Raw genomic sequence first — 14281 nt, 5'->3', positions numbered from 1 at the left:
CTCAATCATCAAGAGGAGCTGAGGAGGAATTAAACTACTTCTACTGGCTTTTATTTATCTATGCTAAATCCTATTTTAGTTACAGGATTCCTATCTGTTTTAACTTTAGAGAGGATTCAGTTGCCTTGCCACCCACCCTCCATCTTCCCGAAATCCAGACACCTTGCTAAAATAGCCTGACAAGTTTTTGAGGTAACCTTTGGCTCAGTAAGATGTCTTGCCATTGGAATTTATAGTATTTTCCTTTCTAATCACTATGTACAAATGTGATGCATTGCTGAACTAGAAAACCTCATTTATGATCAAAACCCTAATACTAGAAACACTTAATACTTAAGCATTCTTAAATACTGTGGAACCAGTACTAAAGAATTTATTGAATAAAAGATTTATATATTTAATTTATACTTAGAATGAGTTTTTAATTTCAGTTATAGATCTTCCTCCTTCTAAGTTTTTATTTACCTACAGAGTAGTGTGCAGAACCTACTTCAGAAGTCTTATTTGGACAGTGGTGAACTGCGACAACCATCTGTACAATTCAGGAAGATAAATGCACTTGAGGAAAAGCACAGTTTTGCATGAATTATCTGCATAATTGCTTCAGATTTCCACATTATGTGTAATACTATTTGGAATAAAGTATAAAACTATTAATTATTAACAAATATTTGAAAACCATATTAGTTACTTTTGGTATCTGGTTTAGTTATCTGACCACATGGAACCAGTCACACATAGCCTTTTCTTGGTGCATATAAAATTTTGATATTATAGACTCCTGGTTTATTTATTTATTTATTAAAAGATTTTATTTATTTGTTCATGAGAGACACAGAGAGAGAGAGAGAGAGAGGCAGAGACACAGGCAGAGGGAGAAGCAGGCTCCATACATGGAGCCCGACGTGGGACTCGATCCCGGGTCTCCAGGGTCACACCCTGGGCTGAAGGTGGTGCTAAACCTCTGAGCCACTGGGGCTGCCCTAGACTCCTGGTTTATATTAGGCATAATGTATATCTATTTCAGTCATATACGCAGATCCACATTAGTTATATTTTGATTTATCATTCAGAAACACTTATGCTAGCTTCCTATGAATAATTTACTTTTTCTATAAGTAATCAAGCAGAGGCTAGAAAAGGGTAGAAATGATAAACAAAAAGTTGTATTTTTAAAATGTGAAAATAGGTGCCAAATTAAGGGACATTTATGTGCGGTTTTATGGAAACTTTCTTCATTACATGAATAGCTAAAGTATTTGTACAAAAACATTGAGTGATAAATCCATATGAGAATAAATGCAGTAATGGACATGTGTGCACACATCCACATGCACACGTGTGCATGCTAAATTTACAGAATGTGTCAGATAGCTGATGACCGTGGTTGAATTAAGGATAGTAGATTACTAAGAATCATCCCAGATTCCAATTATAGTCATATAACAATTGTGCATTTGTAAAAACCTTACAAATAATTTGATTTTTCCAGGATGACATTATATGTAACAATTTAACAGATGTAAAAAAAAAAAAACCGTATTAAATTCTTAAAATCACAATTAGGTAAATTAAACAATCCAGTAAGCTCATAGCTATCATGAATAAAGAACTCTGAATAAAACCGTTTTCATTTTCCATGTTTAAAACAACAGCATGTCCTTTATTTACTCCAACATACAGTTTCTGCTAAGTTTTTAGTTTCTCAATGCAAGGAAAATAGAACATCTTGAAATATGACCTGGTAGAAAGTAACATACACATTTTAATCAGTAGCTTATATTGAGAACATTTCTGAGGTATTGCTAAATGTAAAGGAGGTTTGTTTTCAAAATATGTAAACTGGACAGATTATTTGAATTGCTTTCTAATAACTAGATGGTTAATTATATTTTACTGATCAATTTTACCAGGACATGATGGAAATTTAGCTGACAATGAATTGTATTGTGTTCTGAGAACACTGTGAGGAATCCAAATTTCACTTCCTTGCAACATATGATGCAAAAGAGAAAGTGGGGTAAAGTTTTAATGTTAACCAGGAATGAATTCTTGATAGCATTTTTTTTTCTAGGAATATCAATATTGGCTTTTCTCATGTTAATTGCACAAATGAAATGCTAAATATTTTTAGGAATAGACCATAACATAATATTTCAATGAGTAGGATAATCAAAACAAGTCCAATTTATCCCGAGGATAGCAAATCCTCAAAAGGAAAAGAGACAACTGTAATTCTATATGTGAAAATACTTAGTCTCACTTTAAAATTTGCAGAATCTATGGAAAATAATGTATTTCATTTTAAGGATGTAGTCAGCAAAAATATTTATATTAAACTACTTACAGAAATTATTTTCTTGTATTCAGGAACTCTGATCACTTTATGCTAACATTAAGTTACATTAAGTTACAGAAACTTAATAGAGGAAATTCCTTAGGAGACATAGTCAGCTGAGGATTTCTCTTTAGAATATGGTTTAGAAAAGGAAAGTGGTCTAAGGTGTTTTTCATCTGTAGGTCATCTCTTTCAATCTGATTTATAGTTCATGGGTAAAGCTGATCCTTTTGGTGAAATAAGTTAAGAAGGTCAATTCAATTTCTTGTGAACAAGCATCTAGATAAAAAAGAACTATAATTATTGCATGATTATTGGCAGTGAAATAACCAAGGGATAAAAGATCATTTATGTTCTTACCTTCAGATGCAGTGCCTTCCTAAGAAGGTCTGAGGTGGACAAACTAGCACGGCTATGTTAAAGCTGGCCACAGGAGATCCCATCTGCTTATGTCTTGTATTACTCTTTTCATCCCAAATCACTTTTATCAGCTACTTTACCAATGAAATAAAAAGCAATCAAAGGAAAGAATTATGTTTAATTGTTACTGGTTGTGGTATAATGTAAATCATAGCGGGAATGTTTTGTTAGCAAACTTCCTATCACCACCCCCAATATACACATGTGCACACACTCACTTAAGTTTAGTATGCAAAAAAGGAGTGTATTAATAGTAGATCACCACTGTTTCTTTGACTTTTCTGGAATTTCTCAAGTTATGCTTCATAGACCCAGGGAGCCTCTCACACGTGGTTATGATCGGGTACCACTGTTTTAAGCAAACACAGACTCCTGCTCCTCATTGCAAACAAGAAACTTACACCACCAGGAGAGAGGGCTTAAAAAAAAATAAAGACTAATTTACCTTCTGGAGATATGTGGCAACTCTTCCCACCCCCATATTGACCTTCTCCCTCTCATACTATACACACTCATGCACTACTTGTATCAATTAGTATTTTCAAGAAAAGAGCATTATAGTACATAAAACACAAAAATGAAGGCAAAACCAGTGTTAAAATACTACCATGCATTGCAAAGTCAAGTAGCTATGATTTGTGGCACTGCTTCTAATTATCAGTAATAATCAAGAAATGGAAATTGCAATTATTTCTCCTGGGAAAACTATATACTGTATGAAGAAAAAAAGCTTAGGGGCTGAGAAGGTACAAATGTTCAGTCTGTATCTTATTCTACTGGATGATGCAGGGATGGAGAGGGGGGTGTCTGGAGGGAGACCTGGAAGCGGCCAGTCAAGGCTTCACAATATTAAGGACTGTTTAAAACTCTTGGCCAAGGGAGCGGTTTTGAATGCTTTGCTGCATGTACCCAGAATAATATGAGGAATATGAAGAAAAGATGTGGGCAGGTTTCAGTTTGGGCTTCTTCATGTCCCAAACTGAAATTTATTTTCACTTGCTGTTTTTTAAGCTACAGGAAGAATGTTAACTGAATGATCCTATGAAATGCACGAGAGTTCAGTTATCTTAAAGAAGCATAAAAAATAGAAATGGAAGATTTCTTTATTCTATTCCTGGCAGGAAAAGGGTGTCTGGGGCACTTCCCATGGCACAGGGAGCAGAGTTGATTTGTTAATCTTTTGGGCAACAAAGAAATTCTATCTTCAGGTTTCTAGTCACGCAGTTCCTACACATCAGCAGCTACGTCCAAACCGGGGAGCACCTGTAACAGAGCACAGGACTCACCCCTCAGATGCATGAGGTCTTACCAGATCAACGACACTCCATAGCCTTTGTTCCCGTGGCAACTTTGTTAGAAGACAGCTAGACATCACAAAGGATTTGGTATATATTCTCACCTGTAGTGAGTCCAGCAAAATGCAAAGCAGGGTAATGAAAACTCATGGTTCACTTATTTACACATTTTCCTATTTCATGTGTGTATTCTATGTATTTAGTGTGGGCAAGAATTGCTGATACTATTCCTGTGAAATATGTAAAAATAATTCAGGAATTTGTAGTATATATCAAGACCAATACAAATGCATAGATGGAGATGGAAAACATAAGAGAAAGGGATAAAATTTAAGTGATTCAGAACCTCTACAAAAATGACTATACAGATTACACTATCCGCCATGTGGTTCATGAAAAAGTTATTTGATTAAAATTAACTATTCTTATTTTATGGCTTTCTTTAATAGAATCTTCTCTTCAAAAATACTATTTCAGGAATTTTAAAAAATTGAAATAGCTGTAATATGGATTGCAAGAGAGAAAAAGAAATAAATACTTATGATGAGTTGATTGCTATATGTTGAAGAATTGAATTTTATTCTTTTTTTTTGACCACGTAGGCTAGGAATAATGGGACCCATATTGCCACTTATATTCTGATATTACCCCAAAAATAATGGCAAGTAAAATTGGGTTCATGATTGTTTGTGATAATGGGAAACAATATCTTCCTAGAAGGCAAATAAAAGAAACTCAAGATCAGTAACAATGGAATGAATAGTCAAGAAAACATTTGAAATCTCTAGCATCATAAGATTAAGCTTAATAATCACAGGTTGAACGTGTTCACACAATTATCATAAAAAGAGAAAATTAAAATTATCCTTGGTAAATTCACACATCCAAAGTGTCATCTTCAGATTACCTTGGCTTGAGTTAAAGACCTTTTAATTTGACTTTTTCATGAAAGTTCTCTGCAGACTGAAAGCTTGAAGCTGTTCTTCAGTGTGCAGTCCTATGTCCTGCCCACTGTGGGATTAATGGTGACTCATTTGATTAGAGTTTAAATCTGGAACATACATCTAATTCTTCTTTTTCCCCCCTACAACAACTTATTTTTCCCCCCTACAACAGTTCTGCCCAGCATTCCTCTCATGCACAGAGAAAATCTTTACTTTCAGAAGGGATAAATCATCATGAATTTAAGAGAAATAAGTAGCCTGGGATCAGGAACTAGCATATATACTGCTGAATTTTCATTTTAGAGACCATAAGCCTAAAGAAAGAAGGAATCCTCTTACCTGAGATTAAACAATGCTTTTCAGATTCTCTGGAGCTTGATACATAGTTGATATTTACCAGTGGTTATTTGTATCACAATTTTAACAGAAAGGATCACCAACTTACCTTTTGGAGTGTAAAATTAAAGTCTTCACACTTTTCTATTATGATTTCAGTGTTTGTATGTAAGATTAAACACAAAAGCCCCCAAAGATCTGGAAAGTGCCATAGAACAATGTGCTTTCATAAAGGAAGTGCTTTGTTTTTTTCTTTAATTTTTAACATTTACACATTCTTTTCTCAACAGTTACACAACGTAGATTTAGCCTGCTGAAGTCAATGGCCAGATGAATATAGTTACTATAAATGATTTCCCTCTAAATAAAAGTCCTAGATCCTGGGAACAGAGCAGGTGCTCCGCTGCCAGTGAGAGGTATGCACAGATGGGACCGTTACCAGTCAGTTCTGCTGCTAGTAAGCAAGCTACCCGGAGAGAAAAGCAGCACTTCAGAGCCCCTTGGGTACAGTAAAAACTTCTTTTCCCCTTCTCTTGAAAAGTTCAGTCATTTGAATGTATCTTCTTTGCAGTGTCTATGTGGAAATGTTCACAAGAAGGCTGAGTAAAAATCAGATACCATTTTCCATTAGCATGTTATTAAAAATTTAGCTCTACTATTCCTGGTGAGAAGTGACAAATTCAAGCAAATGGTTTTGTTATCACTTCTGGGCTTTATCATGTTAAAGAGAAAATATGTCTCTAAAAATATGATGACCCCTGTCATTTTATTGCTATGGTCTAAGCAGTTGGGGCTAATTAATGATTTTCTGTATCATCAAAGACAAATCAAGAATTCCATCTAAAGCAGTTATTGCAGAAATATACCATTACGCCCTAGTTGAAGTATTTTTCCTAAATAAAAAGTACAAAAATACTTTTCACTAAAGATAACTGAGAAATTGTTGGATTTGACATAGGATGAGGACACACCTTTTTTTTTGAGAGAGTACACTTTGTGATTCACAGGATAACTTGCATCAGACGCAATTTAATGAAAGCTCTCAAATAAGCAATTTTATTCCTATCCATGATTGCAGACATTTACAAAACCATAACATCTGAGTTCACCTTAAAAAATAACTTATATAAAGCAGTGATATACACAGCACAAAATAGTTCAGGGAGGGGCAGGAGCAACTTTTAATAATTAAAATGTAAACGTGAAAAAAAGGATGGAATAAAAGTCCCTACTTATTTCTACTTAAGATGTCATGTAATAATATTTTACAATGTCCTGTGGGTCAATGTATGTATGTGCATATGTCCATATAACATACACATATGCAGTACATTCTCTTCCCCACACATATACATACACAGATAATTATTTGCAGTTCAGTTTAGGGCAATTCTCATATGCCGCTCTGTACAGTTGTTTGAATCACGTTTGGACCCGCTTTCTTCAAAAAATAGGGGAGAGAGCAGGAAATAAAAAGGTTGGTTTGGTGTGACTTGAGATTCCTTTGTTTAACTGTACACTGGGATGAATAATTTTCTTCCGTAGTAGTTCTGTGAAGGGCTGACTCACTGTGGTTTTCATGAGGAGACTTGGTAATGATCACACACTCATTGTCATGCTAGGGGAGTACTAGAAAGAAAAAAGAATCCATATTTTAACAACAATTCTTTTACAGGCAACTAATGCTCTTCTTGGTAAACAGTAATAACTATGAATTTTAATGTCTTAAAATCTTTTATGCTCAAGCTTTTAACCTCATATAACATAAAAATAAGAAGCTATAAAAAGAGTAAATTTATATAGAAGTGACTAAGCCCTGAAATTTTTAATATTTCCTCTGGAAGGCGACCACTCTCCTTCTCTCTTTGCACTTAGGTGGTTGATAATTACCCAGTCTCTCAGTCTTTTCCTTCTAGCCAGATTCATGTTTTGTGGGCATTTGTAACATTTTGGGTAAATCCAATCCACAATGAAATAAGTATGAGGGACACTCTCATTACCTACCAACTATGTAAAGTTGGAAGGTTAAACTCTCTGTGCTTCAGTTTCCTCACCTGTAAAATGGGTTTAATAATAATAGCATTTATCTTAAAGGGACTTGGGGAGAATTAAATATAAAATCCTTAAAACCATGTATTTATTGAATATACAGGAAGTGTTCAGCAAATGTTTAATTAATAGTGTAAGGGAAATGAAACAAAACAAAAGACAACTCTCAGCTTGCCCTAAGAAGTTCTCATAAAGCATTTAGAATGCTTATGAATCTGATTTACACTTTAGAAGTGTCTTCCTCTAATCTGTGGCTCCAATTTCAATCCTCAATATTTTTAGGGTGGGAGCAAGGGGCACTATTGTTACACATTACCTGTCAGTTTGAGGCTAACAGTTGGTAAAAGGTGAGGCTTTCATTTGGGAAAGAGGTCTCAAAAATTATTAAGAGAGGAACAAAGAGCACTTATTGTGATAATTATGCCAATCATATGCATATTCCTGAGGAATGGACCATGACAGAAAAGTTCTGGAGCAACACTGTGCGACAGAGTTCACCTCAGCAACGGACAGGTTCTATACCCTGTGCTGGTCAACATGGAAGCCACTAGCCGCATGTGGTCACTGAACACATGAAATGGGCTATTGTGACTGAGGAACTGTAATTTTAATGTTATTTATTTAAATTTAAATATCCCCATATAGTTAGTGAGCACCATGTTGGACAGCACAGTTCTAGATTCTCAGAGATGGGGGCAGGGGCATCCACTCCCAATGGTGACGGCCTCCAGATAAAGAGGGTTTCTAGGTGAAAATGTAAATGTAAACCCTTAATTATTTTAAATATTTTGTGAAAAATATTTGGTGAGGACCTGATGAGGACCAGGGCAAAAGGGATTCCTTTAAACATGTTAATAATGGGGGCGCCTGGGTGGCTCAATCGGTTGAGCGCTGGACTAGTGATTTTGGCTCAAGTTGTGACCTCAGGGGTTCGTGGGATCCAGCCCCAGTCATTGGGCTCCTTGTCAGTGGGGAGTCTGCTTGGGGTTCTCTCCCTCTGCCCCTCCTCTACTTTCTTTCTCTAAAATGGATAAATAAATCTCTTGAAAAATGTTCATAATGATTTTGCCTCAGGGAAAGAGGTGGGTGAAGTTGAGGGGACTGGTCTTAGGCAGCAGAGCCTCCAACAGGAAAAATGATGATCCTGGGAAGAGGAGCGTGAACTTTAAAAAGAGAGCAAGCAGAACGGAATGAGGTGAGGTCTAGAGGAGCTGAGCTACCGCAGGAACCAGAAATTAGGTGTAAGGTGGACACTGAGGTGAAAATGGGTTTTCCATGGAAAATAAGATGCCCTGAGGAAGGAAGGGCACAGAGTGACCATGGCTCAGCTGACAGAAGTTGGGACAGAAAGCCATTAGGGGTAAATCTAGGGCTCAAACCAAAACCCCACATTGATCCTGAAAAAATGGGGATGAGTAGGCCTGAAAAATGGGCCACTGCACCATCGGGACATGATTATTAATCCTCTAAATGCGGTCAAATCATGGAAAATCTACTTGCTCATCACTTAATAGCCTCCAATTTCCTTTCAGTATAGGAAAGCTAAACTATGCATGTTACTGACTCTTAATGTTGGATTCCAGTGAGTAGGGTGATAAAAAGGGGACACTTCCAGAGAAGAGAAGGGGATTCGGTTTGATGGAAAAAGCTCTCCACCTTTACCCTTGATAGTGGCAGCAAAAAGGTACAGCAGATCAAAGCAAAACCTAACACCCAAAGCAATCAGACAAAAACTGATGCTATGAGCCCACCAGCCACTAGCCACTGTGCCAGAAAGGTATCCCCTCATTTCATCAGATGATACCATGCAAATCTCCCATTATAAATAATGACAGCAAGCTTCAGTGAACTACCCACAGCCTCTGACAAAACAGAATTATACTTTGATATTTGACCTTTAGGGGTAAGAATAAACAAGAAAATACAGGGATACAAAGGTCTTATTAAAAGTAGAGAAAATTAGAGAATATGGCAAAGTGGGGACAGAAAAGTTTAATCTAAGCTTTTTATAGCTACTGTGGCAATAAGAATGGTGATCCAATCAGTGCTGTTCAATAGAACATTCTGTGATGATGGATACATTCTATTCTCTGCTGTCCAATGTAACAGTTATTAGCCACACATGGCTACTGGACTCTTAAAATGTAGCTAGTGTAAGTTAGGAACTGAAATTAGCTGTATTTAATTTCAATTACTTGAAATTTAAATAGCACAGCTAGATCATCAATCATTGTTTTAAGAAAAAGATTTTTCTGGGTACTTGGTGCCAATTATCTAAAGGCAGTAGAAGACACTGACAGCACTTCAGAAAGGATTTCAGAGGAAATTTCTGAAAAAAATAAAGTTTCAGGATAATCCATAATTAACTCTAGAGATTATCTCATTTAATACACATCCTGAATAACTGAGATTTTAAAAAGTAAGGGCCAGATTCGGTCACAAAGGAGCATCTGCTCCAAGCAATACAACTCAGAAAAATTAGCAAACATCTAGCATAATTTATTTTTTGCATACTACAAGTAAGTGAAGCGATGCTCTAAGTGTGTGTGGCACAGTATACATGCCACATGTGAGCATCGGTATGGCAATGTGCGGCTTGCACTACTGATGTTGTAAACTGCTCGTCTGCTGCTGCCTTTTCCTGAAACTGCTTCCTCTATGTAAAATAAGGGAAAGCACACAATTTCTGGGAAAACTCACAGAGTGTGCAAGCAAAAAGGAATTCTGTTACTGATGACTATTCTTCAACATCCAAGAGAAATGGTTTACGGTTTTCCTAAAGTAAAGGTGCTAAATGGCGTCTCATATTTAGAGACATAAAATATTCATGGTGTACTGTCCTGAGGCCATACTGCAATGTTTCCGTCATTCTGGTGCATTGATATGGGATGACGTGTCATAATGTTTGTGCCCAAATGCTGTGAGGTGAGGTTGCCCTGTGTCCAAACTATTCTGTGAGTCTGGTTGTCCTTAATCAGATGATACAATGGATCTTATAAAGTCATTAACTGTTTGGTTCAGCAAAAACAAACAAGCAAAGAAACAAAACCCTTAAGGTATAATTTCAAACATGTACTAATTTATTTTGCCTTTTTATGTAAAATATATTTTGAAATGGCATGCCTTGATATAAACTAGAGAATTTGTGATTTTTCCCTTTTTGTACACAGTTCACATACCATGGCACCCACTGCAGACATCCATTAAGCCTCTGCACGTTGCATGAGCTCTTGTCTATACGCTTCAAGAATGCTTCAGATCTCACTACATTTCTATTTCTAAGCATCTCTATATATTTTATTTTCTTAATGAGAGATAAATAAGGAATGGTACAGCTACGCTGAACTAAAGTGAAATAAATTTAATGTTTGTGTGACTATGTAAAAGAAAATGTGGCTATATAAGATTTCTTTATAATAGAAAATGACAAAGAGGAGTAAGGGTAATAGGAGATGACCTATCACCTTGTTTACAATTCCTATTAGAGTCCACGATTTTTAATACCACTGTTACTCAACTGATTATAGTTCAGTGCCATGGAGAAGATATTCTGCTAAATTAATTCAAGAAATAGGACTAACTGCTTTCTTTCCTGGAGAAACACGAGAAAGTACTATCCAAAATGGGCCTTTTTGTAGTCTTCATTTTTGAAAACAAACATTTTACGGAATTTGAACGCTAGGGGGCATGTTTGTTTCTTGAAATAAAGGTCTTGTTTATGATTCCCCCCAAAAAGGCTGAGTAGTGAAACATTTGATTTACATTTTTCTGTGTGTTGCATGTTGGCACTGCAAGGTTTCTGACTTTGGGTTGGATATTTTGTTTCTATAAATATTAATTAAATGAAGTAGCATGTGTGAAGTGACTAGGATAGTGGCTGGCACATAAAAAGCACTCAAGAGATGTTCACTCACTTCTCAGGCCTCCTTCTGTGGTTTTAACTTCAAGATATGCCTGACAAATCCTTAAAGGGCAGACTACCCAAAAGTATGTGCTCCTCACAGTCATATACATTTAAAAAACCCACTACAATTTACATGTTCATTCATTCAAAATGTTTTCTTTTAAAATTCATTAAATAGTTCTATATTTCCTTGATTATAGGGAAGCTAACTTCTGGATACGTAGCCTATTTACTTCTTCAAAGCCTTACATCTGTCAGCAGTGAATGTCTTTAAGTCTTCTTTTCTCTCTGTTTTTAATTTCTTGATCTTTTAAAGAGGTTTCAACACAATGTGTGGTGATGTGAGGCAGAAAGCTGTAGATAACAATTAACATCCTTCATAACCCAGCAGAGCCCTCACTGGGCAGAGAAAAGAGGGCAGCAGCCAGTGTGCACATGCTTCCCAGGCTGCACTGTCTCCAGGTGGTGGTACAGTTCCTCAGTGACCATCCAATTATTTTTCCTTTGGGGACTTTTTGGGTGGGGACAGGACAGAGGGAGGGAGGAGACAGGTGGGAGCTTTTGTTTCCTGCTAACTCTGTACAGTAGTCTGGCAGTCTAACCTTCTTCTGGGCTTCTAGGAGGGTGAGGCTGGGTCAGGAGTCAGGGATGGGAGAAGCCCTGCTCCAGCTGCTTTCTTTCTTTCCTCTGCACACATTCAGAAAACGATCTGCTGTTTTGCATGTGCGTAGTCCAGTTAACGTTAAAGGGTGACGCTTGTGTTTATCCCGTGCAAAGAAGGTTTTCAAGTCCTGTTGTATCTGATTCAAGTCCTGTTGATCCCCACAGAAAGCTTTCTGATGCCAGCTCTCAAGTGGCAGCCCTCCGCTGACTGATACACAAGGCAGCGGTCCCCAATGACAAATCTGGGAAAGGAGGAGAGCACAGAGGTCCTCTTGCCCCTGTCTCTAAAGCTAAAGTCATGTGAGACCTTTTTAAAAAAAAAAGTTTTCTTTTCTAATCCTAGATTAAGTATTTCTTCTATACTTTTTTTTAAAAAGCCTCAATCACTCAATCACTCAATCAATAAATAAAATAAAAAGGCTGGTTTCTATCTATTATAGAACCTACTAATCTGACACATGGTTTAATCAATTTTGTAACCACATTCTTCCCATCAGATTGCATTCTTTGAGGTTAGTGATGTGTTATATTTATCTCAGAATACTTTGTCCTCAACCAAGCACGTTGCATATAAGAGGCTCAAGAAATGTTGAATTGAACTGAGTTAATTATTACATACCTCACTGAATTATACCATTTTACTGCTGAAAGAATTAGCAGAAAAGGAAATAAATGTTTCTAATTAGATAAGGTGAACATTAACTAATGAAAATTAACTAATTTGTCCATTGACTTGAACCAAACTAAATTATCTAAAAAATAACTCCTATAATCCTAAGCATTATGACAAACTAAATGGTTTTCCCATGTTTTTCCTATTTCACCATGACTGATGGGTTAACCTGTTGATTATTTTATATGAATTTTTTTTTTTAAAGTACTATCCAACTTTTTTTTTAATTTTTATTTATGATAGTCATACAGAGAGAGAGAGAGGCAGAGACACAGGCAGAGGGAGAAGCAGGCTCCATGCACCGGGAGCCTGACGTGGGATTCGATCCCAGGTCTCCAGGATCGCGCCCTGGGCCAAAGGCAGGCGCCAAACCGCTGCGCCACCCAGGGATCCCCTATATGAATTTTTTATGTACATACTTTCTCTTTATTAATCATATGTATACTGCAAATAAAACAAAGATCAGTATAGTATTACTTCTAGTTTTAACAGATGTAGTATCTAAAAACAGGGGAAGTCTTATCCAATGCAGAGGCGTTGGGTTGATACTTATTAAAAGTGAAAGAATCAAGGGAACACTCAATCTTAGGTTCAAAGCAGCCATTCCATGCAAAAGTAGATAGGTTACTAGCCACTGCTTCAAATTTTGATGGTATCATCTCTGGTAAAGGCTGAGTTAGGGCAAAATAAGGGAAGTATTCTCTCCTTTTAATGATACCAATCCATATGTGGGAGCACTGATTCTAAGAAGATGAAATTCTGAAATCCTTTATGCTATATTCTAATTTAGTATTTTCTTAGCAGAGCATGTCATGAGCATCATTAACAAAGCTTTTTCATTTTCAGGTATGACCAATCCTACTCCTAGAAATTCTGATTCATTAGGTCTAGGGAGACTTTAGGGCAATTGTATTTCTAAAAATTCTGTAGGTGTTTTTAATGTGAAAATTTAGGTTAAAAAAAATCAGTGTATTATGTAATAACTCCTTGAGAAAAGACACCATATTGTCTTTTTGGTCTCTCCAGTGTGTCACATACTGCTTTGAACTGTGGTAAGTGCTCAGTAATTGTTAAATGAGTGAATGAATTTTATTGCTTCTCTTTTAGCTCCTGTCTACTTCTATGGAGATATGGAATGATATCTCCTTTGCTTAACATCGTAATCATACTCTAAAAATAACTCTGGTATCCAGCTCAAGTTAAAAGTAAGTAACAGGTTAATAGACCACCATTATTAGGCCTTCAGTCCAGTGAGGTCTAGTGCATGAAGGATAAACATCTCATAGAGAAGGTTCAGAGTTGTAAGGATAGTACTGAGAACAGACCTGGTTTTGCAATGAGTCCAGACATTTTTAGTAGTGTGAAAACTTGTAAAAACTATCAAATGTGCAACCTGTTTCCAGTATATTCTTTTATAGTAAATGTTATCTAGAAGAAAATCAGTATTATGTTTTTTTTGTTTTTGTAACTATGTACATAGAACAGGAACAAAAAGCAAAAGTTAATTTTTAAAAAATTTTCTACAGAAATTCCAGTTAATTTTTTAACTTAAAAGATCATCCTATTGAGCTCTAGGTGAACAGTCATAATAATGGCTTTATGAATATACTCTAATAGAAAAGCTTCAGAATAAATTTTGGATATAATAATATAATCAAG

At 36.2% G+C, this 14281-nt stretch overlaps 1 protein-coding gene and 1 long non-coding RNA gene across 10 annotated transcripts in view; both read right to left on the bottom strand.

Moving 5' to 3' along the window:
* Positions 1–2017: 2017 nt before the first annotated feature.
* Positions 2018–2830, bottom strand: LOC140595442 (uncharacterized). Its single transcript, XR_011997046.1, has 2 exons — positions 2699–2830; positions 2018–2617 (listed from the first exon to the last, which is right to left on the bottom strand). It is a non-coding gene; the product is annotated as an uncharacterized lncRNA (long non-coding RNA).
* A 2741-nt stretch (positions 2831–5571) lies between these two features.
* Positions 5572–14281, bottom strand: part of SSBP2 (single stranded DNA binding protein 2) — a 282750-nt gene continuing 274040 nt past the window's right edge. For all 9 annotated transcript variants that reach the window (XM_025992948.2, XM_025992949.2, XM_025992951.2 and 6 more), the window contains one exon: positions 5572–6962. In XM_025992948.2, coding sequence (XP_025848733.1) covers positions 6933–6962 — 30 coding nt within the window. In that variant the 3' untranslated portion in view covers positions 5572–6932. The remainder of the gene's footprint in view (positions 6963–14281) is intronic.

This window comes from Vulpes vulpes, chromosome 14 (genome assembly GCF_048418805.1).
Source record: "Vulpes vulpes isolate BD-2025 chromosome 14, VulVul3, whole genome shotgun sequence".
Classification (NCBI taxonomy): Eukaryota; Metazoa; Chordata; class Mammalia; order Carnivora; family Canidae; genus Vulpes; species Vulpes vulpes.
This window is presented reverse-complemented; position numbering and strand designations above follow the sequence as displayed.